Here is a 26,250-nt window from a genome sequence, read left to right on the forward strand (position 1 = left end):
TGAAAATTTTTCAAAAAAGTTTTTTTTTCCTAGAGGGGAAGAAGAAATTTTAAGCTGAAAATTTTAAGCTGTATTAAATTTTTTTTTTAATTTTAACCTGTAGATAGTCCTTAAAAGATTTTTTTTCAAAATTGTATGCATCCTAACTTAAAGCTTAACGCTTCCTAACCAAAAAACCGTAACTGCAGGGTGACCTTAAAAAGTGACGCCCCTCGAGGGCATTATAGCCTAGTAAACGACATTGGTATGGAGGAGGAGCGTCCGGAGCTGTGTTGACCTCAGATGGTTTGATGCTGTAGTGAGTTGTTAGTAGTAGTAGCAGTAACAGCATTAGATAATCTTCCGTAGTTTGTATCATAAGCGAAACAAGATACTGTTTCGAACAGAAATTATAAATAAAAATGGCGCTATTATTATTTTAGTAAAGAGGCGTGTTTTTCCTATATATGATTATTATTTTGTTTTTCCCGAACACTTTATGTGGAAAGCTTGGTCATAGAAGCTTAGAAGGGGGCTCATTCGATCAGATAATGATAGTTCTAGAGCCCTTTTTAACGGTTAGTAATGCTTGACGGGCAACTTATTTGCCCCGAGGTCACCCAGTAGCCCCCATAGCAAAATAAGTTTGTGTCTCTGATCATTCTAAGGGTTTCAAGCTACGAGTACCGGTGGAGCTTCAAACATATGCTCCAACGGTGGAGCTTCAACATCTAAGGTTGAAGTTGCGAGGTAAGCCAAAAGACGCTATGCCAACAAGTTTATAAAAAGAACTTATCTGTTGTATCTTGGGGGTATTGGGAGAAATCTTTGAAAGAACGAGGGGATTTCACATTCTATGTTTGGAGAGGGGGAAAGATGGCCGAAATATTTTCATCTCAGAAATATTGGCTTTTAGAAAACCACCAATTGGTGGTGTTGAAAAATAGAGCTCGAAAAAGGAAACACTTTTTCTTTTCTAAAATGCTTGAAACTTATAGCCGTAAGTCTTTGTGCCAAATGAACGGCAATGTAAACTTCTATGAACGACAACAGCTTAAACAACAATTTTGTCCGAAAAATAGCTCGAAAACGGGCCAGATATTCTATTTTTTGAATGGCCAGGACTCAAAATACTTGTCCTCAGCCTACATTAAAAAGAATCGCCGAGCCTTGAATGTCTTCGATCATCCCATACCAAAAGACTAAAAGATTCGTGAATACCATTTATATGGTAGTACAAATTGCGGTACTTGTCGGTTATTGGAAACACACACAAAAAGTGAAACTAGGTTAATCCCGTGTCAGGTGGATCCCTATGCAGAAACAAACTGAAACTAATTTCGACTGCATTTGTTTGTTACACCCCAAAATAGGTCCATCTTTGTTTCGTCTCTGCTAAACTTGAAGCTTACAAGGCATACACACAGTGCCTGCTTGTCCTCAATGAAGACAAGATGTTCTGAAGTTTGTATGACACCTGAAACTGGTGCCACAGCACCTGACACCTGAAGTTTAATGGCACATCGAAACTCGGCACCTGAAACTGGTTCAAGAAATTTTGATTGGTGTAACGAATGCAGAAAAAAATGCTGAAAAAAATTATTCGCATCAATTCGTGATGAAAAAATATGCGAATTTTTATTATCGCCGGTTGGCTTGGAACTTATAGGACATGCAGACAAGGACAAGTCGACCTCAACGAAGACAACAAATTTTGATTTCTTTTGATTTGTTTAATTTTGACACCTAAAATGAGCCCAAATTTGTCTCGGTCTCCAATCAGCTTGTATCTAGCTAGGCATGTAAACTGGGAAAAAAAGACCTAAGAGAAGAAAATATTTGGAAAAAATGCGTTGTATCGATTCGTGTAACCCAAAAATGGGCCAAACATGGTATTTACCAATTGGCGTAATATTTTCAAAGCAATTAGACTGGACCAAAGGGGCCTCAGTGTGAAAAAAAAATGTTGGAAGAAAATTTTGGTTGTATCGATTGGTGGTAAAAAAAAAATATGCTATCTGTTCTCTAATTTACTTCAGAACTACAAGACGTGAAGACAGCGCCAAAAGAACTTCAATAAAGAAAAACAATTCAAGTAACAGATGAAGTTTAAAACCATATTGACAATGAATTCGTTGAAGTTTGACAATGAATTCACGGAATTTTGACTGATTACTCAAATTTTGTCTAAAATTTAAATTGCAATCAAAATTTTAGCAGAAAAACTGAAAAATAAATAAAAATATTCATATATAGAATCTGGAATAAGACCAGGTCTGTTGAAAAACGAGCGAAAATTCATTTAACAAGCGTTTCCAAAAAAAGCTTTTCAAAGAAAAATAAAAATCTACATTAAGGATTGAAACGACCAGGAATGTATTCAAATAGCCAGTAAAATTGAGAACAAACAGAAATACAGCGAAAAGTAAAAAAATAAAACCCAAAACAAACAAAATCAAAATCAAAAACCAAATCAAACTTAAAAATAAGAGATACTACCATGAATGAATAGATGCGAACAGTTATCAAAACATATTGCCAAGTCTAACTTAAAAGAAATTGGAATAAGAGTGAAGCTACTGTCCCCTTAAATTCCACTAAAGCCAGGGTATAATTTTTTGGGCAGGCGGGGGAGTGTTACCTATAAGCACGTTTTATACATAAATTTACAAAATTCTTTCGAAGAAGGCACATGAAAAATCCATCAACCCCCACCCCTCTTGTGTACAACTTTCGCCTAAAGGCCTTCAAGTCAGATGAAGAAACTAGGATCTGAAGAGTCAGATGAAGAATCAGTAATCTGGATCTTGCATTCTTACCAAGAATATTATATTGAAGACTTCTCAATATGAAAGAAAACTAATCTTAGTAAAAAATTTTAAAATTTTTACAAATTTATGGGTGTTCACCATACCCCCACTCCCACCTCCTCTGTGTATCTGTGTATTTAAAGATAACTGAAGGTGATATTCTCGGTATCAGGATTTTGTCTTACTGAGAACAGAATGTAGATTCTATCAACTGTAAAAATAAAAAAATATTACGGGGAACCTCACACCCAACCACTGTGTATAGGCACGTTAACTAAAAAAATTGGCTTTTGAAGTTAACTAAAAACAAAGAAATGATTATAAAGATGACAAACGGGTCTATGGTCAGTAAAGGGAAACAAAGAGAAGAAAACATCAAACGAATATTTCACTCGTATATAACAAGACGAGAAAAAGAAAAAAAAACAAAAAACTAGAAACTCAAAACTAAAAAATATAACTAAAAAATATATATATAAAACTAAAATTGATTAAAATAAAATATATAATATACAATTACTCACATATGCAATTGGCAGCTACCTTCATGAAATCAGAAAAATAACTAATTTCTTTTCTGATTTCATGAAGGTAGCTACCAATTATATATGTGAGTGATTGTATATTATATATTTTATATTAGTCTTTTTTAGTTTTATATATATATTTTTAGTTGTATTTTTTATTTTTTAGTTTCTATTTTTTTCTATGCTGAAGACGCCTTGTCACCGAAGACGCCATATACGGGCAAAATATTCGTTTGAGTTTTTGTTCTCTTCGTTTTCTTTTACTGAACATTTACTGGCCCGTTTGTCATCTTTATATTCATTACAATGTTTTTGTCATGGCTAACCAGTTCGGCCTTAGATCTTTTAAGTTAACTAAAAGAAAAAACAAATAAAACACGGCCCATTTTTTTTAGTACTAGGATGCGGCACACTTGCTCAGGACGGAACATTTCTCTCCTGTATCTTAAAAACTTTAATAACTTGCCTTGGTTGTGTTTCCATTTTTTATTCTCTGGTCTGCTTTCCTAGGGTCTTCAAGGGAGGTTTTGTCTGGATAAACATGGTTCTTTCGACTTCTTTTTGCCTCTTTTAAAGCTGTTCTTATATGACTCATCCATGCTGTCATATCTGGCAATGTCTCGGCAGAAAAATAGTGTCGTGTCTGAAATAGAAAAGCGGATGTTGCGCGACTTGTTCACCGTTACCTAACTTAAGGAATCTATACAACGCAAACAAGAGGGAAATGTGTATCAATACATTTTTGCAAAGTCGTTTGCACGTGGGGGCAGAGGGATGTCTAATGTGGTTTTACACCTGTCTGGGAGATATCAAGTCAAGTTCCAATGTGTCATTAAGGCATTGGAAATTAAACGAGGGGTTACTCACTCAATAATCTAGAGTTTAATTATAAGGTACTTGTACGATAAACCCCCTACCGCTCAAGTTGTTCATTCAATGATGCATTACAGAACCTTTTTTTTTTAATTTCTTTCAGCTTAATGGGAGACGAGATAAAGAGAAGTGACGAAATAGATGGAAAATATTTAATTTGGGCTATATATTTGCACATTATGGGGGGGGGGTAAAATATTTTGACAGTGTGAAGTTAGAAAATATTTCTTACTTCATGATATGCAGAATAATTGTACCTAACATATTAGGCATGTACACCCGATATATTTTACCCCCCCCCCCCTTAATGTGCAAATATGTAGCACAAATTTGTCTAAAGTATTATATTTTTATCATACTTAGGTATATTTCATTAAGATTGAGCGTCAGAGAAACATATTGGAACAATATTAGGTAGGGGCTATGTCATAGAAGTACCAATTATAATCTAAAGAAAATTGATTTGTATGAAACTATAAAGTGTATAATGAAGAAAGAAGAATATGGAAAGATCAACAGTTGTGCCAATCGGTCCAGTGTTTGATAAATATCGTTAAATTAGAATGGTAAGATAATAATCTACAAATGTCAAGTTGGAGGTAAGAAACGAAATACTTTTCGAGCCAGCTAGTATTGTCTTGACAGCATACTATCATGACAGTACTTTCGGTATGCCTCCCTGTTTCATCGCAACCCTCAGAAAAATTGAGAAGAGGTGGTGAAAAATTTTTTCCATGCTGCGTTTGGAAGGTCGCCCTCTTGGACGAGAGGCATCAATTCGTCCTTCGAAGGCAATTTTTGGTCACTGGGCTAGGGAATTACGCTAGACATGGAAGATATGGAAGATACTAGGGCCGGTTAACCTGGATGATGTCTTTCCTTGAATAAAATGTCTATCCTATGATTAGGGCCGTTCTTTACACATCTTTGTGCTACATCTTTTGACAAAGAACGCTCAAAAGTGAAATATTAGCACTACGATCTTACATCTTATAGCGTTCTTTTGCAAACGTCCTTCATCATTCTGCTCCGATCAGCCGTCTAAGAACAATGATGAGTATATCATCAAAGTTCTCTCATCATTGTTCTATATGGTATAAATATGGCATCCTTCACATTTTTTGGTAACATCAGTGAGCTGTAAGATCTTAGAACAAAGTTGAGTTAAAAGAACGGAAATCTTAGTAGAAAGATATGAGATCTTAGATGTAAGATTTTAGTGCAAAAGAACCACCCTACTGTAATTGTCCAACGAGCTATTTGTCCTTTTTCCTCAGTCCTTTGGTGGTTTTATGACGGCAATATAACTAATTTAAACCGAATTTTATTAATAATTTTTTTTTTTTCAACGAGCCACTTTTCAGTGTTTACCTTTCCCCTAAAAGTGTTTTGGTGTTACAAAAAACTTTAATTGCTGTGAGGTCATTTTGTGACTCCTTGTACAACTGTTTATACGGTAAAAACATATATTTTTTATCGATTAACACAGATGTATTTTTTCAAAATCCAGGGGGAGGAGGGAAATTTTATTGCTTTTTCAATTTTTTCAGTGGAAGTACCGAAAAGGATGTTTTATTTTATTTTAGTGAAAAAAACAAAAAATAAAGTATTTTTAGAACCTATGGGGAGTGTGAAAAAATCAAGAGATATGGACCATCAGACCCCCCCCCCCCCGTCACACACACACACACAAATTAATGCGTCTGTACATCATAATCCATAGGAAAAAAGTAAAAAAAAATGAGGAGTCATTTCAGCAGCAAAAATTAGAAAAAAATGATGCAGAACATTTGGCTTAGACATCCGCCCTGTTTTCCTAAATGTAAAAAGAACAAAGTATTAAATAAAATAAAATGGACAAAACAATATAAAAACATAAACCTAAAAACAAATTAAAGAGACATCCAATGATATCAAGTGCAAAAAAGCGACAAGCGATTTTTGTCTCTTGCCTCAGGGCGTGAGGTATTTTCAGGGAATGTTTCCTCGTTTATTTGTTCTATTTTATTTTTCCTACATCCCGTTTAGCTAGCATATCCTTAGAACTTATATCGCAAACACTTTAAAGTTTTAAGCTTCATCTTAGAAGTTTCTAATGTTGAAAGACCTCGACTCAAAACAAATAGAGAAGCAATATTGACAGAAAGCAATCAGTTTCAGTGGGAAATCCTAAATTCTATGTTCAAGTGGTATTTACAAGGTTTCATCCCAGGTCTCAGAAAAATCCATTTTTGAGATTATTTATCTTTTCTTCTCCCTAGGTAACTCTTTGCCTTTCTATAGCAATGTTTAAACAAAACCTCGAGAGATGCTGACGAACATAGATAAAATTGTTCCTTTGAAAGTGCTGGCTGTTATCAAAATAGTGATTTCAGCAGTCTTTCTAATTAAAGTAGCATTGTCCAATGAATTATTCTGGTTCCGAAGGGAAGACACTTGATCGATTTCACAGTTCAGAAAATCTATGTAATGTCGATAAATGAATTTTCATGGTTTTAGCATTTTCCCATAGGGTCGTGGTAGTACTTCACAACGCCTTCCATGTTGTTACAAATTAAATGAAAATGCGCAATCACCTAATGTGGCACATATACTAGGCACTATTTCATCAAGCATATGCCATCTGGTGAGGGGTAAGGATACAGCAACGGGTTTTTCTTGGATGAGGCGGGAAGGGAGTAGCAAGCCAGTAGACTGTAAATATTACTGTTTTCAATGGAAATTTAGCCTTGTGCTACTTTTGAAGATTTGGGACATGAGTTTTTCTTAGGGCGTGCTGACCTCTCTAACGCACAAAAGTTACACCCATGGACATGGATCCAGATCGTGAGTTTAGATTTAAAGGTTTGCAGTCCTGAAAAAAATATTGAAAGCTCCCTTTTTTAGGTTCAATTCCAATTTTCCAAATTTTGAAATTTCAAATGAAATCTATTTGCTAATTTGATGTTTCCCTTCGAAGACCGAATAACTCATTGGACAATGGTAGTTTAATTAGAAAGGTGGAGAAATTGCTATTTGATATTAGTCAAGTGCTATCCGAAATAGTCCAACGAATTATCACTGTTTCGAAGGGAGGAATACTTTGTCGATTTTAGAGTCCAGAAAAGCTAGGTTATGTCGAAAGTTAAAATTCCACGGTTTTAGTTTTTGTACAGAGGATCATACCCAAGAGGAGGGGCTTAGGGTTTCAAATCTCTCTCCATAATGTTACAAGTTAAATAATCCTGCATATTGTTACAACGTGGCATTACCTGATAAGTACCAAGCATTATTTCATCTAAGGTATATCACCTGTTTTAAAAAAGCGAGGGGTAAGCCCATAGCTAAGGTTTTTTTTAGGTTGAAGAGGGAGGGGGAGTAGAAGGCCAGTTAGGGTGTAAAATTTCCTCTTTAAGACAAAATTTAGCTTTCAATTGCTTTGGAGGCTCAGTGTAATGAGTCTTCTAGGGTGCACTCATACCCAAAGGCTGCACGCATGGGCAGGGGACCAGAACAGTCCTAAAAATTTCTAAGAGCTACTTCTTTGTAGGATTAGTTCCAATGTAAAAATTTCAAATGAAATACGCTTGCTTATTTGATGTTTACCGTTGAAATCAGGATGTTTCGCTGGACAAGGCCATGGGCGCCCATAAGCTGAATTCCAGGGGGGGGGGCAACCTCATCTGATTGGCACTTTTAATGCTATATAATAGAAATCTCAGAACAAAAATATAAAAATAAGGCAGCATCATTCAGCCAGGGGGGGGGGAGCCCCCCTTGCCCCCCAATATGGGTGCCCATGGACAAGGCCACTTTTATTAGAAAGGCTGCTGATTTAATGTTAGTCAAGTATCGTCCATTTCCATTTTGTTTTGAAGGGGAAAAACTTTGTCGATTCAAGTTAACATTTCATGGGTTTAGCTTTGTACACAAGGCCACAACAAGGGAAGCGGTGTAGGTTTGAAATTGTCCTCCGTAATATTATACATTGAATGAAACCTGTAATTTCGGATGTTTAGAGACCACAAAGATATTTGCATTGTTAGGTTCAAAACCATCCTATGTGGACCATTTCGATAATATTAGATTAGCACACATGTTCTCAATGTTTTTCTATTACGGCTCCTTAAAAACGCCCAGTCTCTCCGCGGCACCCTTAGTACGTCAGATTTTTCCCAAAATTTTTGACCTTCAGAAATTAGAAAACTTGCCTTCTTAAATGCGATAATTCACTAAACAGCGAAAAGTTAAAAACGGATAATATTTTCCCTGGGATAATATATTATCCTATTATATAAAATATTATATTATATAATTATTAGCATTATAATATAAAATATCTAGTTTCAAATATTTTGGTAATAGTCACATTGAATCTGTACCGCCATCATGGTCTTGATTGCAGCGGCTGGTGGCGTGGCAAATGCATTCAGTAAGAGTTCAATAAGCAGTTGAAGTGCACTCGCAGTTGAGGTTCAACACACAGTTGTGGTAAGGTTAGTTAAAAAAAAAATTAAACACAAATTTTTAATTCCGGAAATAATTATCGAACATCGTTTTGACAGTATAAAAATAATTAATTAAGGGCCTTGTTGTTGACTAAACAACTTCCCAAATACCAGAATAAAATTGGATACGGCAACCCTATTCCTTCCTTAACGTTAATTTTCGAGCCATTCCTACTTTTTATTACCACGAGAACCGAAAAGCCAGTTTCACAGAAATTACCGCTATGCAGTGGATATTACTTTTTTTTTACTGATATTCAAAAATCAGAAAGCTACCAAATTTTGTCCGCAATGTACTATCGCACAACGACTCAATAAAAGATTATTCTTCTAGGGAAGTAAATTCAGATAGGGCCTTGGATCTAAATGGGTCTTGAGTCCATGTCAATTCCTAAATATCTGATGTTGGAAAGTGATTTTTAGCCATTTGATAAGCTCTATTAGGCAGGGGAGTAACTTGGCATGGGCCAAGGGGAAACTGCACCCATAATTTGTTTTACTCCCCTCTCGACCCCAGTTTGCCCCCCCCCCCAGCTGAAATTTACTTTCTTCAAAAATCTCGTAAAAACTGAGATAAGCATAGATAATTCCAGCATCCACAGAAACGGGTCAGTTTTCTTTAGTATATCTTTGCCTTTTATGGTACTATATGGCTCATTTTTCTGTTTTCACTCTAATTTTCACTTGATCTGAGAAAAGTGGCTCAGACTTTACCCCCCTCGCCTAGGATTTGGACGAAATTAAACCATTGCTCTTAGGTTGTCTTCAAAACGAGATCTCATAGTGCAAGACAAGTCAATGTTATTGGAAGTTAGCAACTGGTGCAACAAGGGGAGCAGTCATTTATTCGATAAATTTTTACTTTCTATAGCGGTAATTTCCTTCTGAAAGCTGAAATTATTTTTCAAAAAATTTCAATAATTGGGAATACCAATAGTTTTGTCAAATCGTTTAATCGAATGATTCTCGACACCCTTCTGAAGACTCTGTGGCCCACTAGGGAGCCATGGCTCACAGTTTGATAACTACTGGATCAAATTGACAGTCTTTCTACTTAAGTAGCCTTTCATTCACAGGGCCAAAGCCAGGTTCTAAATGGCCCTCCATAATGCCAAATATCAATCGGCTATTTAATCGGCTATTTACTGGCTAAAAGAAAACTTTTTGTTGGCGAAAACCCCACACTCACAACCCAAAGTGGATCATTTTCCCTGGCGGGGACCACCGCCAGGGGATAACCGCCTGGCGGGGATAATAAAAAACGGCGAACTGGAAACATTGACGAGAATATTCAATTGTATAGACAGTACTAAGAGAGAATATTCATTTGAAAAATTTTATTGAACCATGGATGATGGGAATGGGGAGTGTTAGTAGGGGAGGGGGAAGGAAAGATGATAGAATTAAATGTGGTACCTTAGGCTTCTTTAGCCTTTTTCTTAGGAAAAAAAAAAACAGACCAGACACGCATTTTTGCAAGTTTTTGCACTGGTTGCTACTTAAGCTACATCATACTTTTGTTACTGGAAGCCCAAATTTATTAATTTGTCTAGATAAGATACGGCTTATTTACTTAATTTACTTATTGAAAAACAAATGAAAGTATTTAAATAGAGTCAACAAAGAGCTGAGTCTTTTATGTCAAATACCTTGTATCACATATCAAAAGGCAAAAATAGCACAACTAACAATAAAAAATAAAAAGAAAAAAGCGAAGAATGAAATGATTTAGAGCAGAAGAGGGACAAATCATAGGATAATGAAAATGAAAAAATCAATAAATAAGAATTCCAAAAGTACTTAAGAAGTCAACTTGAACTTATATGGTAGGACAAAATGGGGCACAAGCAACTAAATATTGTTCAACTAATGGAACTCCCATTTTGAAGAATAAATGGTTACAGGAGTAGAAAGGGGGGCACCAGCCCCACGCGACACCTCTGCTGCCACCTACAACTTTTGTACATAATTAATGCATGTTTTTATGGTTCTTTGTCAGTGAGAATGTAAAAACAGTATTTTTCTCACTTGAAAAAACATGAATTATCTCACTTTGATGGATGTTTTCTTGGACTGTTATGTGTGTTGGTCAATTTATTTGATGTTTTTCATGGATGTCAGCAGCAATTCATGTATTTTTTATGGCTTTTGTCAGTGAGAATGAAAAAACAGGAACTTTCTCACATTTATGGATGTCAACAGCAATTTATGTCTGTTTTATGGTTTTTGTCATTGACAATGAAAAAACAGGAACTTTCTCACATTTATGGATGTCAACAGCAATTTATGTCTGTTTTATGGTTTTTGTCAGTGAGAACGAAAAAACAGGAATTTTCTCACATTTATGAATGTCAACATCAATTTATGTATATTTTATGGTTTTTGTCAGTGAGAATTTACATAATCGACACGAATATTACGAGTTTCCAGGAAAAGTTTAGATCCTGTATGTGCCTCTCAGATAATCAGCGAGTCAGATAAAAATAACTTATACGTCCAAAATTTGGGTTTCTTAAATCGGCTTGTCGGGGGAATATATGGAAAAGAATTTTGATAAACTTTTCGTATTCAGAGAATAGATTTAAAAGGAGTGAGAAGAACTGTTTGACATTAATTATTTGGATTTATATTTGGGTGTTGATGTCGGTGAGTGGAACGTTTACCCTATTAGAAGTGGAGCGTGGAGTTAGCCATAATCATACATGAGCACTGAAAATTGCGGTGGAAATCACGAAAGGATCGCAGCTTTCTCTGAAATGGGATGCAGCATATGCAAAATATGTGATATCCTTGAGCAAATTTAAAATGGAGGATCAATTATGTTTCGCCGCTAAAGTTGATATAGCACATGCGAATAGATTTCAATATGCTTTAAGTGCATTGCCGAAACATATTGAAGACAATAAACTGTATTGCTAATTGTACATACTTAGTATTATGGTTGTTATAATTATTCAATAAAATTGTTTCGAAATCAAAAATAGTCCCTATCTTTTCTGATTATTTTGCTAACGAATCAGGATCAGTCTAGAGTCAGCAGTCGGAGTGAAAAGACTGAAAAATGAATAAATTTGAGAGAGAGAGACTTAGATCAAATTTAGTGTTTTCGGAAAAATATTTGACTTTGAATGATGATCTTCTCAAGATATCTCTTAAACGCAGGATATTCCCTTATCAGAAAACACTTGACAATATTATAAGGAGTGGCTCTCCACCATTGGACTCGTGTAAGAAACTTTAAATATGTGACTCACGTGCTTAGACTAAATTTACTGGTAGATTAATTGGAACAAGGCAAAATCGTATTGTGGAGACACTGTTGAAATCATGGACAATTGATTTAATTTAGATTGATTTCCCATTATTAGAAAGCGGTTACGTCAAAGAGATACGCATCTTTCAAATAATATTCTGTGATTTGCTATAGTGAGTAGGCTATTTTACGTGTCAACTTTTAGTTAGTTTAAATTGGAGACCAAAAAAAAAATGTTCTATATGTCAATTTTTCGAGTAAGCACTTGGCAGTTGGCCTATAATTGAGACCTGTAGAATCATAAAAGACTATAATGAAAAGTGTAAATCATTTAATCCTTATAAATTACACAGAGGCTATGAAGTACAAAATAAGGGATGTATCTCGCGTTTGGAAGATGTGTGTGAGTCTTACCCTAGACGACACCTGCACTCCAATTGCCACTATGATTAATATGATCAGTGGGAAAATACTTATCCCTCTATGATTGGAAAAAACCATAAACGTGATTTCAGTTTATTTCTAAGAGATTGGCATCGTTGTGGATTTAAATTATTCCGGGAGGAGGAATCTAGTCTATGATTCAACTGTTGGGCTAACCAGACAATTTGGTTTCTACTTTATCGCTGCGACGACACTGCCCACTATGAGTATAAAGCAAGTGATTTTTATTTGGCAGTTACAAAATGTGATTCACAATTTGAAAACACTGTATGTGATATTGCTTCAAATAGACAGATTGAAACTCATGAATTTCATGATATGAACGCAAATAGTATCATTGACTATACAAAGAGATATGGAAAGAGTGAAGTTACATTATTCTGTAGAAAATGTGACCCTGACATTGCAGTCAATCAAGATCAATATACAGTGAATCCAAAGTATTTACAAACATTAGTGGTTCACGACAGTTGCCTACATATTGAAGAAGAAATCTAAATTGAAGATTTAAAGACATTGTTGTATATACAAATATTTTATTACTTAACAAATTCACAAACATTTTTTAAGCACTTTAGTCCTAGGACACTAAAATCAATATTGAATAGGCATGAGAGGATATTTTAAACTAGAAAGTCATTCAGACAAGGATTATCACTATGAATGAAGAGAAACTGCTTGTAAGTATAATCGCAACATCTGAGCACACAATATAGTAGTCAATAAAAACCAAAGCTTTTAATCGTTAGATCCTGCACCCTCTTCCGATTTGGAATGATAGTTTTCCCACTGCTCTCAATATAGTTGTTGAGGTTGGGTGTGTAGAATGTATAGGGTAGACCAAGAGGATCAAAAAATTCAATCGTTTGCATTCTTTGAAAGATGCACAGCCAATAAACCGTCAGCAACGTCGACGGACTGTAATTAATAATAATAAAGGTATTGTTGACACTTTGAATTTTCCTTATAAAGTCTGAGAGCAGACAGTAGAATTTTTATAGAGACATGTAGGGGCCCATATTAAATAAATTAATAATTTGATTGGTGTTCATGGTGCCAGATCTAGTAGAAAATTGTCGTTGGGAGTGATTTCCCGAAAGGTTTCATATTTATTTAGCGAGATTAGCGCAATGCTCTCAGCCAATGGATCGGCAAACGAATACTCTAAACGTACACTCCCCATACGTACTTTATTCACATCATGTGTGCCTTGATCTACCAGATAAATCCAATAAAGTGATACCATGTGTCTTAGCAAACATATCTTTTGTTATACCGTTTTCAAATAGTTGAGACTCATGATCTAGGGTTTGCATGGGCAAGTCGTAAGATGTTCTAAAGGATTTATCAAATTATAGATTATAGAGCGGGATACTATTTACTTTACACACAAGAGATGAAAGTCAAACATCTTGAATTTACGTGGACATTCAGTCCATTATCCTGTTGCCCTAGTACTTTTTACAAATATCAAAGTATGTTTTGATAGAATTTTACCATCGATAAGGATGAATCGGTGAAGGTGCATGAGCCCATTACAATATGAAACTGATGGGTGATTGTATGAAGACCTAGTAGTTTAATTTTGTTGTCAGTGGCTCTCAGTTTTTCCACGGCCAATGGAACACAACTCATGATGTGTTGTTTACCAACATGTAATACTGCTGAGGTGAGGGAGAGACTTACATCAGGATTGCAAACAAGTTCCTTTCTCAATATGAAATTAGAAGGTGCAAGCGCCAGTTTTATATCCACTTTAACATTGGGCGGTAGCCATTGTGGTATATTAAATAATTCATGATATATTTTTCCAACTAGATGTAATTCACTAGTAGTAGCATTTTTAAGTGTATCTGTACTCTCAGTATTAGTAATATATTCATATCCATTGGAGGTTCCTCTCAATTCCTTGTATGACTTGGGTGTCATCATCATGAATTGCATATAGCTTGTATATTTTGAGAGATTATTGCTTGTGTTCACCAGCGTGCCATTGATGTAGACACTAATATGACGAAATAAATTGTGTAATATACTATGTTCATAGGATATTCCATCATTCCAAATTGGCTCTGCAATATTGGATCTCTGGACTTTCTTTTGCAAATCTATAAATTTCGAAGACAAATTAATAAAGTAGTCTTCATTGGGCTAAATTTGAAAGTGGGTATAATCAGAGAGGGGTTGTTGAGAGTAAAATTTTTCACAGTATCCATGCTTGATAATCCTATAATCATTTTCAGCATTGAATAGATTCAATGAGGCGGTGATTGAAGGTTGAGAATCCTTATGCGGTAGGTAGGACATTTTAGGAGAAGAAATCTAGTTTCGATCTAACAATTTTCTTCCTGGGACTTCTTCTTCTGTTTACAGATCGTGTCGGCTTTTTCCTTATTTTCTTTGACAAGAGGGATGATGTCTTTCGTTTCTGACCTGAGTGGAGACTGATGAGTGGTGCAATGTTTCTTGACCTTTTTAAGCCTTTACCATTTTGTTTTAATCTCTCGCCAAGTGTTCGCGCACTGGACCTAAGATTTTCCGAAGCACTTTTTTTTAAATCATTGCCAGAGCCCCAATCGTATAGAGTAGAGGATGCAAAATATGTCGCAGACGGTACAAGATATTTTCTAGCCAGTGGTAGTGAAGAACGAAAGGGCTTAGCAAACCAAATGCCTAGATCATAGCCACACATCGAAGTGCGTCCCTTATAGTAGTACATTCCATTACCCTGTTGTCTTGGACCAAGAGTATTAACATAGCAGTCAATATCAGAACAAGTGAATACTACTTTTTTATTAGACATCGTTCTTTTGAACAATGGGATTAAAATAGATTGTAATCACAGCCAACCCTTCTGAAATTTCTGGGGGATCACCCAATTCGGTTCTTAATGTTAACTGACAAGAATTCCAAATAGGAAGTGTTTACGGGAATATACTGAACATGCTTTATATTGTAGTGGTGAATATGTTCTTTATTAGTTTTTCGTTCAAGAACTCGTAGGAGGGGAATATTTGAATTACCGACCAGAGATGTTTCAATAAATGAAGCGTAGAGAAATATACAAGTGTCTGTGGAGAAGGAAGACGGGTGGTAAGCAAAAACTAAATTAGCGTGTCCAGCCCTCTTAACACTGATTATATTCAACTTAAACCCAACAACATCCTTTAAGTTATCACTGAGAATAACCTTTTTACTGGCAATAGGTGAGATAATATAGATCATAACCTCTTCCTTTGAATAGTTGAAATGAAAAACTCCTTTTTTAAAAGCGAAAATTTTTTGATTAATAGAACGACATAAATCATTCATACAGGTGAGTTCCTCATGGGGTAATTCAATATATGGATAATCCATCTAATTGATTTTTTGAATTTGTTCTTGATCACTTTAGGATGGTGGTGGCGGCGAATCATAGGGTATAATTTTTTTTTCATATTTACGATCCGTTTTCAGGATGTCATAAGCATTTTTGAGAATACAGTCGACAAGAACCACTTCTTACCTACCAGTGTTGTTAAATTTGTTGGTGGAGGAGAGTTTCGTCCAAAAACAACTTGTTATATTCAGGTCATTGTAGAGAAGATTGGAAATATTGGACATGAACGTCACATAAGAATTACTGGGCATTGTCAATATCTTGAAAACCTACCCAAGAATCATAATTTAAGATATATCCTAGCTAGCAAACAAGCAACTGTCTCTTGCCTCTACGAGAACAACTCTTTAATATCTTTTCAATTTGATAAATTTCGTTAATGTTTCTAACTTCTTACAGCTAATAGTCATAAAAACCGCCGAGAGTCTCATCATCTTTGATGTCTTACAGTCGATAAGTTATTAGTTTGGCGTCCAAGATTTAGGGTCCTTTAAAAAGCTCGGTGCTCCATAAATAATTCCCCTTTTAAAAAATATTTGTGGTTCTATTAATTTGAAGACTATCGCCACCATTTAATTTCTTCTTTTTCTTCTCAGCACTATTTGAGTATTGATGTGGAAAAGCATCAAATGTATGTTCACTGGAATGAGCTCCCCGAGGGTTTGAGTTGGACAGAGATAAATAGGATTGATGGTTGTATATATGCCTAATTATTTCTAAATCATGAATAAAAGCATGTTTATTTTTCTGGGTACAATATCTCTAAATGAATAAACGAATTGTTCTTATTAATCGTTCAGGCAATGCAGTCTTTATCAGTCTGTGACTATAATAGAGTGTTATATAAAATTCCGATAGATAACTTTTCACATGGGGATTAATAAATACACTGCCACGATCCGATTGATTTTTTCTATGCGAATCTTGTTCGAGAATACTTTCAATGGCCCGAGCAACTTCAAAATCTCTCTTTGATCGCAGAGGCATGGCATAGGCATACCAACTAAAAACACTGATTGCCATCAGAATATATTTTTAGGGTGCATTGTGACGTTGTTGAAGTGTGTCTAAAGTTAAAAAACCTATTTGAAATATACACAGAGGGAAAAAGGCTTTAGTTAGTCAAGATTACTTACCGCTAATCCTGGGATTTCGATGTAGTTTGTTACTTACCTCTTTTCAAAAATACTCTTTTGCTTTTTTTAATGCGGTCCTAATAACAGCTTTAGAAAGCGTTTTGGGGGCACTTAAACTTCTCGTGTCGCCAGTATTTTCGTAAACAAGATTCAGAACTTCATCAATTTTTTACGTAAGCATGTAGTGTAATGTCCCCCACCGTTTGGACAACTGGAGGGTGAATAATGTTGTCTTCGCTTTTAACTAGTATACTTAGGTGTCTAAAATCAGTGGTGATAGTACTTTCAAATATTGAATCTTCTTCTTCTTCTTTAACTGACGGCGGTGTTGGTGGAGGACTATATTCTCTTTGTTTCTTTGGAATTTTCTTATTGCCAATAAGACTTTTGGGAAAGTTTGAGGCTTTTAGAAAGGCATATACATTACTGTCAAAGGATAATAGTCCTTCAACATTCGTCACCATGTCAAAAATTAAATCAACTAGATTATAACTTTTTCCCTGAATTATAATTTATCCCCCTAGGCTCTAAACTTTAACTTGATGTTAATTTCCAGTTTCAAGCATGAGATATGATAATACTGTTTTACTTTCTTCTCAATAGGTCATCTACACTCAGCTCCCGATTTTTGATACAATCGAAATCAAGTCCTTATTCTTTGATTGTGCAGAATCTCGAAGATATTATTTCTGTTTAGAGGGAACAGTGGAGACAGCGAAAGGTTATACTCTCACAATAAGATTTATGTTAGTCAATACGTAGCGACGCATCTTGAAGTAAAGCAATTTTTTATAATCGGCAATATTCTCGTCATTAATGAATTTTCTTTGATTGTCTTCAAAATGTTCGACGCGCAAAAGGATAAGTTCAAATGGTTTCAATTTATAGGGTTTTGCCATTCTCTAGAAACAACTTTTTACATGTCCTGCAATTATTGGCAGTGAAAGTTTGCAAAATCTACCGCCCGCTTTAAGGAGCCATTTTTGCTTAATATGTTCCCCCGTCTTTTTAAAGTCCCATGCGCGTATAATGGAACGATTTTGCTTTGTGTGTTGTCTAACACCTTCTGACAGTTGAACAACGCCCTCACTTAAATTAGAACGAATTTATGATATTATGTTAGTGAAATCGTTGTCGACACCCTCTTTGCGTATGGCCTTCCTATGCAAGGGTCTTCAAGTGTTTAAAATGGGATATAAATGCCTTTGATTATGTAGTCTCTTCAGAATCATAATGCCAACTAATAACCTTTTCTACAGTTCACCAGAAGACATACTGTAATATCATTGTCAAAAATATTAGTGAATACACTAAGATCCTCGGGTATGTTCTGATAAATATCATAAAAATTTTTAGCTTTGGGGTTTCTAGTCTCGTGAGTTTCTGATGAAACCATAATTTTTGGAGCGCCAGGTTTCTGGGACTTTTTCAGATTATGTCGCGAGATATAATCCTGCAAGACTTGTTATATGATATAGAGGGTAGAATTCAAAGCAAGGGTTTACAAGCATTTGATTTGATAAAACAGAATGTTTAGAACCATAATACTAGAAATGACCTCATGGTGAGATCAGACAGTGACGAATTGTAATATTTCCTGTGAGAATTGTTAAATGGATTCAACCATATCATCGATAATCAGCCAAGACTTTGATTCAATACTTTTGAAAACTCCATGTCTTCGTATGAATTGTATTGGTCTACATCTGCAGTTCCTTTTATATTATTGTATGACTTCTGCCGAATAATATTGCAATAGTAAATTTTTTTCGGCTTTTCCAAAAACATTTTATCACAATTTTTAATTATTCTAGATACGAGTGTTTTTTTCACCAACAGTGAGATACCACACAAAAACCACCTAAATGTTGTTCTAGATTAATACATAATGCTGCTGACAACAGTCTGACTATAACTAACTGTATATCTTATGTATTTAATGAATAGATTGCAATAAATTCTCTATAGATAAATCTATTTCAGAACAGCAAAAAAAACAATATTTTCTGGCAGCATATATTAAATCATCATGAATACAAATACTTGTTCAACACGAACTGCAACGATAAAAATAACACTTGTTCAACAAGAACCTGATAAAATTTCATGGTCAACATGAAAACTCTATTTGTTCAACATGAACAATGATAACACTTTATGTACAATAAAAACACTTTTGTCCATCATCAGCACTTATTGTCTTTAAAAACACTTTTCTGTAAAACAGCATCCTCAGCACTTACTGTCTTTAAAAACACTTTTCTGTAAAACAACATCAACAGCACTTATTGTCTTTAAACACTTTTCTGTACAATAAAAAAAACACTTGAAACATGAACTAGCACAGTTGAACATTATAGTGAATTTAAAGGTGGGATCCCCCCCCAGGGCCGCGGGGGTACAGGCCGGCCGGCCGCAGGTGGGACCCCCTCCCCCGGGAGCCGGCCATGGGCAGGGCCCCCCCCCCGGGAGCTGCGGGGCGAAAAGGGGCTGTACAAAATAGTTTTCCGGTCACTGCTGCTGCTGCTACAGGTTAGTTGAGGTTGGGTTAATGGAGGTTATATTAGTTAGTTTTTGAACGGGTTGAGTGGTTAGTTGGTGCATTTCAGTTATGAATGGGTTGGTGGTGGTGGTTAGTGGTTTGGCTAGTTCAAATTAGGTTAGTTTATCCAGGCCAAGTTGATTGCTATAGTCTATGCTTTCGACTCGGTCTGAAATACGGTACTGGCCATGAGGTAGGACACTCACACCATTTTGGAGCACAAAGACTTTGTTGGATATACATGACATTGCATTTTTTTCCACTCTTACACTATAATGTATATACCCTAGAGAGTACATTATAAGTATTTTTGGTCTTGACCCTAGACTACTCTCTAAATAGTCTTTGTACGTACTCCTGTTAGTACTGCTTCGCAATAAGTGAGTGGGCACTTCATTAGACGCTTGTATTTTATCCCTACTCTGTGGTTTAATGCACTAGAATTTGGGGCCCGGGAAAGCCCCCCTTGGATATCAAATCCCTCCCCGTCTCTGATTTTAACATTAGTAGTTGGTTGGGGGCTTGATGTTTCACCAACTTGGGGTAGAAGGATCGATTCCAGTTGGTGAAATCCATCCGCGAGCTGATGTGTTCCCCCTTTTCTAAATCACCCAATAAATCTTCAGTCCCATTTATCTTTAGCAGCAGAGAATCTGTATCCCCATAGTAAACTTGAACCCCCCCTCCCGTGGCCATTGCACCATGCACACATTCTAAAAAAACGACAACAAGAGCCTCTCTGAAATTTCCAGTACTGAACGACCGCCTACTATATTATTGATTAGTACTACATGTTGCTTTCGCCTGTGTAGAAGAACCATATCTATTTTTATGATTGTGAATAATATAAAATTGGGGTCTGGACTAATTTATGCGCAGTCTAGTGGGCCAGTGACAACGTCGCAGCAAGATATATTCGATCGCTTTCACATATTTTTTCAAAAGCTGAATTTACGATGAGTTTGTACATTTCCTTTTCCACATTTGAGTTGGATCTTAAGCGTTTATTGACAATGGTAATGATAAAAAATTCTAAGTATTGTCTCTGATTGAACTGCAGGACCCTTTGTATTTTGGTGATCTTGAAACCGTTGCTCACCATCCAATGCAAAAGAAAAGGTTGAACAACTGTAGTCTCCGTAGTTTCAAAATCAGTAATCTGTTTTTGGTTAAAGGGAGTCCAGTGCAACCCTATCTCCTCACCTAATGATTGAGTGTAGCGACTCAGAGAGTCCCTGCTCAAGGGTCAATTGATACAGGGGCAAATAATATCTTTGACGGACTCATGAAGTGCCGGCAGAATTTGGCTATCAATTTGAAAGAGCCATCTTTGTGGTCCAGTGTCCTTGACGGTGGCAATGTCTGGTACTTCGCAAGGATTCTCATGCCATCGAGAGGTCCCCCACAGCCAAAAGAGTGAGACATCGCCGAGGGGTACAATGAGTTCATGTTCAAGAACACTGCATTTGACTTTGCACCGGCGCGTTGCCCACTCGGATTGCTTGACAAGACGTGGTCCCAATGAAAGACGTACCCTCCCCGCACTGACCACTCTACAACAAGGTGTTGGTCTACGTCGTTGATTAGGCCTATTTCCTCCCTGCTAATTTTTGAAATCAAATCCATCACCAAATGGGGTTTGGAGAATTAGTAGCCTATATATAACCCGAACTCTGCATAGATTTGGTCTGTATTCTTACAGACTATATCCAACAGAGTTAGAACGTCACTGGTCAAGTACAGTCTACAATAATCCCACTCATTTATGCACTCCCTCTTAGACCATACCTTCCTGGCAAACTCATAATCCTCGCCTGTGCATTCACTGCTGGTCAGTGAATTATAAAAAGCTCCAATTGGAGGAAGTTTCACCTCACTTAAGCGAGCGCTAGAGCAGTAATACTCATATGCATATATGCCTTTACAGGTCAATAGGTCATATATTTCACCGTCTGGAAAGTGCTGTTTAAGCAAGGGAAAGCTATCAAAATGGTCTATTTTCTGCACTTGAATTAATTGACTCAATGCCTTAGGAAAAAAACTAAAGGAATCTAAAAACCTGATTTTATTCCAACACGTATGCCCATTATCCACTGCCTGTTATTTCAGTTCGAGAAGCAACAACTTTTCGGCCAATTTGGGGATAAAACTACAGGTAAATGAACTATTCGCCCATGAAAGCTCAACTCCCCCTCCCTCCTTATGCATCCGTGCCCGTGCCGGTAAAATAAATTTTAGGTCATAATTTGAATTGTGAATAAAAAATGGAATAAAAAACTGTTGGCTAACATTTAAGTTACACGATTGATGCGCAACCCCTCTAAAATTACTACCCCCCGAGGATATTTCCTTCCACAAGTGATTATGGTCTCTGACTTTCCCCCTCCCCCCTCTTTTCCCTTTAGTCCCCTTATCCCCCTCTACAAACTCCCCCTTACAAACCCAACATATTTTTTGATTCTGAAGATCCTCTGCAAACACCACCATTGGGTAATGAGTTTTTCTTAACCGAGAAATAGTACCATTAGCCGTGACAAGTGGTTTAGTCAATGCCTTGACCATGAACTCCCCCACATCCAATGTTTCAACTATTTTTAGCAACTGTATGGTGTTAGAATTATCTCTTTGTGCATGAGCATAGGACGCTGTGATAGTTTGATGTTTTTTGAATCGGCTTGGAAATCGTGGGTCGTTCAAATCAACCAGCTTATCTTCACAGGTTAAAGATATTTTGTTGCACTGGAGAAGGGTGTTCTGAAAATATTAGAATTTTAGAAAGGTCCTATCCCCTGAAACTATTTTTACTGACTGATAACCATCCCAACTACAATACCTCATGTTATTTTGCAACTTTAATTTAGTGCAAAATTTAGAGAGGCATCTCGTGCAGTAGAAACATACCCCCCTATTCTTACCCTCCCCAAAACCTCTCCTAATGTCTATGATCGGATCAAAATGACCAATTGAAGTCGCGGCGCCATTAGGTGGTGTGTATAACAACCAAACCCAATGTCTGACCAAATTAATTGACGGGGGCCTGAAAGGGAAGACCACTCTTTTCTTTTTAGAGCAAACCCAATCTTCAAAGTGGGTTTCATGCTTAACCAACGCAATGCCGATATTTCAATGGGCATTAGCCCTTTCAAAAACATCAATGGATTGAAGTGTTACTGAGTATTTTACTTATAAACAAGAAAAATCGACACAGGGGAAATCTGACCCGTTCTTCCCATGTCCAGCCCAGTGATTTAAATTCGTCTTGGTAGCGTCATCTGCTAGAAGCTGAAATACTGATATGAGGAAAGCATATTTAAAACATTTTTGACCTGTTTCAAAACAGATATTCTGGACACCCTGACAACCTAATAGATCTGGATTATAATTTAAAACTACTGACCCTCTCAGACCCTGCCCCCCTCTTAAAATAAAATCTTTCTTAAATTTACATATATCTACACATAAATTTTCAACAAAAACAACTAGAGATCCACTAGCGTTTTCGTTAAAGTTCTGAAGATGCGCTATAATTCGATTTACCAAATCTATGAAAACACGCTCAAAATTTTCTAATTTTGAATAAATCACACACATTTCGGACTGTGCATAGTGGTAATAAACTTTAGCTATCCTCTCATTTAAATAGAGCCCTTTTAAAACAATAGAAACCTTAATTGAATCCCCCCCCCATAATTGAATTTGATTATCTAGAAGTGTGCAAATTTTATCTAAATGGTCGTGCACAACTTCTACGGGGTCAAAAACAAATTTTCCCCCATAAGTGAATTAAAAGGGTCTCCAAAAGTTACAGTGTAAACGACTATTGCATTTAAAATTGTGTTGGTCAATTGGAAATTGGGAAAAGCTGTACCCCCCTCCCCCTCTTGGATATTTCACTCTCCCCCAGGTGGTTCAAAAGAACTGTGGCTATGCTACCCTTCAGATGTTCGAAGTGGACTTGGCCGGGAAACGAAGGTTTGAGAAGAAAGAGGGTTCCCAGTTAATTAATTTAAAGGCTGAAAGGAATTTTGTGTCAAGTCCCCCTGACCAACTGGTCTCTTATCTCCATTAAAAAAATCAATTAAAAAATCCTCAATATTATCAGATTTTTTATCGGACTTGGTGATATCACTCAGTGGCGAAATGTTGTTGGAGAGCTCCTCACCATCACCAACTAATGTGGGGGGAAACAAAGAATATGGGACCAACGGTCGTCCAACCTATAAGTTAAAAATAGCTTATTTTCAAAGTGTTCAAATCACCCCCTACTGTTTTTAAAATTTGGATTATTATTTAAAGTCAGCGCTTAGTAGTAGTAGTAGTAGCAGCAGTATGCGCACAGTAGCATTTGATTAATTCAACTTAAAGAAAATCCAACTTAATATAAGATATTTACAATCTAAAACACCGTTTTACATAGAAGGCGGCAATTTGATTTTGTTCAAAAAAAATAGCTTATTTTCAAAGTGTTCAAATCAGCCCTAGTGTTTTTTGTTGTTTTTTTCGCGGTACTTTCTCACAGCGCTTCCCGCGGTACTTCCCGTGGTACGTCTCGGGCCCGCATCGCTTCCCGCGGCGCTAATCCGGCCCGCAGCACGTCCCACGACCCGTCCCTGGCTCGCAGTATGCCTCGTAACTCGTTTTGATGCCATTGCCTATATTATATCAGTATAATGTATTTACAGTCTAAGACGCGTGACATAGAAGAGGGCAATTTGATATTGTTCGAACAATCCCTACAAACAAAATTTTCTATTAATAATCATTATCCGATCTGGAAAAAAAAAACATGATTTGAAAAGGATAGCCATCTCCTGTAATGATACCCAGCTTATTCCAATAGAAAGTTGTTTTTTTTTTATTGTAGAGGCAATGTGAACCATTAACTAATAAAATAATTTATAATGCAAAGGATTTTGCTAATTATTATTAGCGGGATATAGAAAATTTTTTTTTGGCTTCACTAATCTAATTTGGCAAAGGGGGAATGCATGCACTTGACGTGATTCAAAGGGGAGAACATTATATTTCCTTTGGGAGAGAAAAAATCTGTCAATAACCCACTGAGAAATACTTTACTCTATGTTTCAAAATTGCGCATGAGGACCAGGAATAAAAAAGTGGAAAGGATTAGGTAGATATGATTGGTAGGAAAAAATGCTTACCTTTGCACATTCCATCTGGGCTTGGGTGTCGGATGGATCTGACATAGCATGCCGAAGGGTAGCTTCCTGGCCTAGCCTTGATGGGGCAGCTATTAGATGTCCAAGAAGAGCGGATGTGCAAGTGATTTCACAATCCAGCATGGCTTGGGCGGGCATCACTGGTTTAGGAGGCTTCGGCCAGTGACCATATTGTATGACTGTAGCCTTCACAGGGGTCGCATTATTAGCCCTTGCTCTCTTACTGGGTGGCAGTGACGGACATTCTTCACAACTTGCCTTAAAAAAGAGAAAAAAGTTAGTATCGAAATAATTTCCCCCCTTTTTTAAATAAGGAAAATTAGTATCACCATCCACACGAACCATAATTTTGTATAAAAAAGAATTTATCACTAAGAAAGCCCCCCCCCCCCTACGTCAGCACTTCCAGGAAAGAATAAAATAGAAATATACTAAACTCAGAAATCAAATGCTGTTTTAATTAATAAAAAAAAGGCTTATTCATAGACATTCCAGCCTCCTTACTTTTCATGCACACTTTGTTTTCATTTTACAATAATGGTGATAGAATTGAGGGATGTCAACCCCCCCCTTCACCAAAGTCCTAAATTTATTGTTAGTAATTATTTTTGGAAATAAACCCGTTTCATCTGTTCTCCGACAAATATATTTTACAAATCCACCATCTTAATATACAGCAATCTCTTATTGCTTAAAACCATTTTAATTTGATAAATATCAAAGCAAATCCTTTTTATCATTGAAACCATTTGGTTAAGTCGCTAACGTTATGGATTAACAAGCTGCAAATGAATTTTTGGGATGTCAGTTTTTTAAATCTTTGTAGGAAATTGTTTTTTGAGAAAATTAAATGGCTGTGGTGGCTTAAATGGAAACGGTTTATTAATAGCTAGGGGATAGACGGAAGTTGAATCTCACGTTTTGATAGGCTTACAAAAAGAATAAATTGATCGAAAAAAAGATAAATATTTCTATTAGCAAGAATTATACCTGTAAAAACAGAGTGGGTGGGATGGGTATTAGGTTCATGTAATAAAAAGAGCATATTTAATGTTTCCTAGTGAGTATAAAGATTGCATGGTGGTTAGGTGTGTGGGGGGAGGGGGTACTTACCTAAATATAGTAGAGGGTGACCAAGGAAAATAATTTTATTTTGGAAATAAAAAATGAAAATGTACTCACATTGCTAATTGTGGCTGTCGAGGCTTCAATTCATCAATAACATTCATTGTTGTTTCAATTGTGTCACAATACTTTCTGATAATTTAATCACAATGCATGCCCGTTATATACGAAATCTCAAGGGTGAATTGTTATGTAACGGGGAAAACCATATGTAACCAGCTCTCTGATTGGCTGAGAAGGAGGATGTATCCGACTCGCTGATTGGCTGAGAAGGATGCATGTACTTCCGGTTTCCTATTCCTGGACACCTTAACATTCACCCCTAGCATGCACTTGTCCAAAACAATAATAATAAATAAATCCCTTAGTCCTAAAGATTAATGAAACCTTAATGTTCCTTAATTCCCCCTTTGTGAATCAATACATTTCCCTAGCGATTATGTAAATCAATTTCTCAGGTTGGGTTCGCCTAAAGATCAAAGAAACAATGTTTGTTTCTTAATTCCCCCTTTCGT

At 36.3% G+C, this 26,250-nt stretch overlaps 1 protein-coding gene across 1 annotated transcript in view; it reads right to left on the reverse strand.

The window, feature by feature from the left end:
- The window catches only part of LOC148943122 (uncharacterized), a 101,667-nt gene that overhangs the window by 55,921 nt on the left and 19,496 nt on the right, over positions 1–26,250 (reverse strand). Inside the window, exon 4 of the mRNA XM_089102827.1 lies at positions 3,783–3,959. Coding sequence (XP_088958953.1) covers positions 3,783–3,959 — 177 coding nt within the window. The remainder of the gene's footprint in view (positions 1–3,782; positions 3,960–26,250) is intronic.

Source organism: Artemia sp. Qi Xiang Cuo, chromosome 16 (assembly GCF_049724085.1).
Source record: "Artemia sp. Qi Xiang Cuo chromosome 16, ASM4972408v1, whole genome shotgun sequence".
Taxonomy (NCBI): Eukaryota; Metazoa; Arthropoda; class Branchiopoda; order Anostraca; family Artemiidae; genus Artemia; species Artemia sp. Qi Xiang Cuo.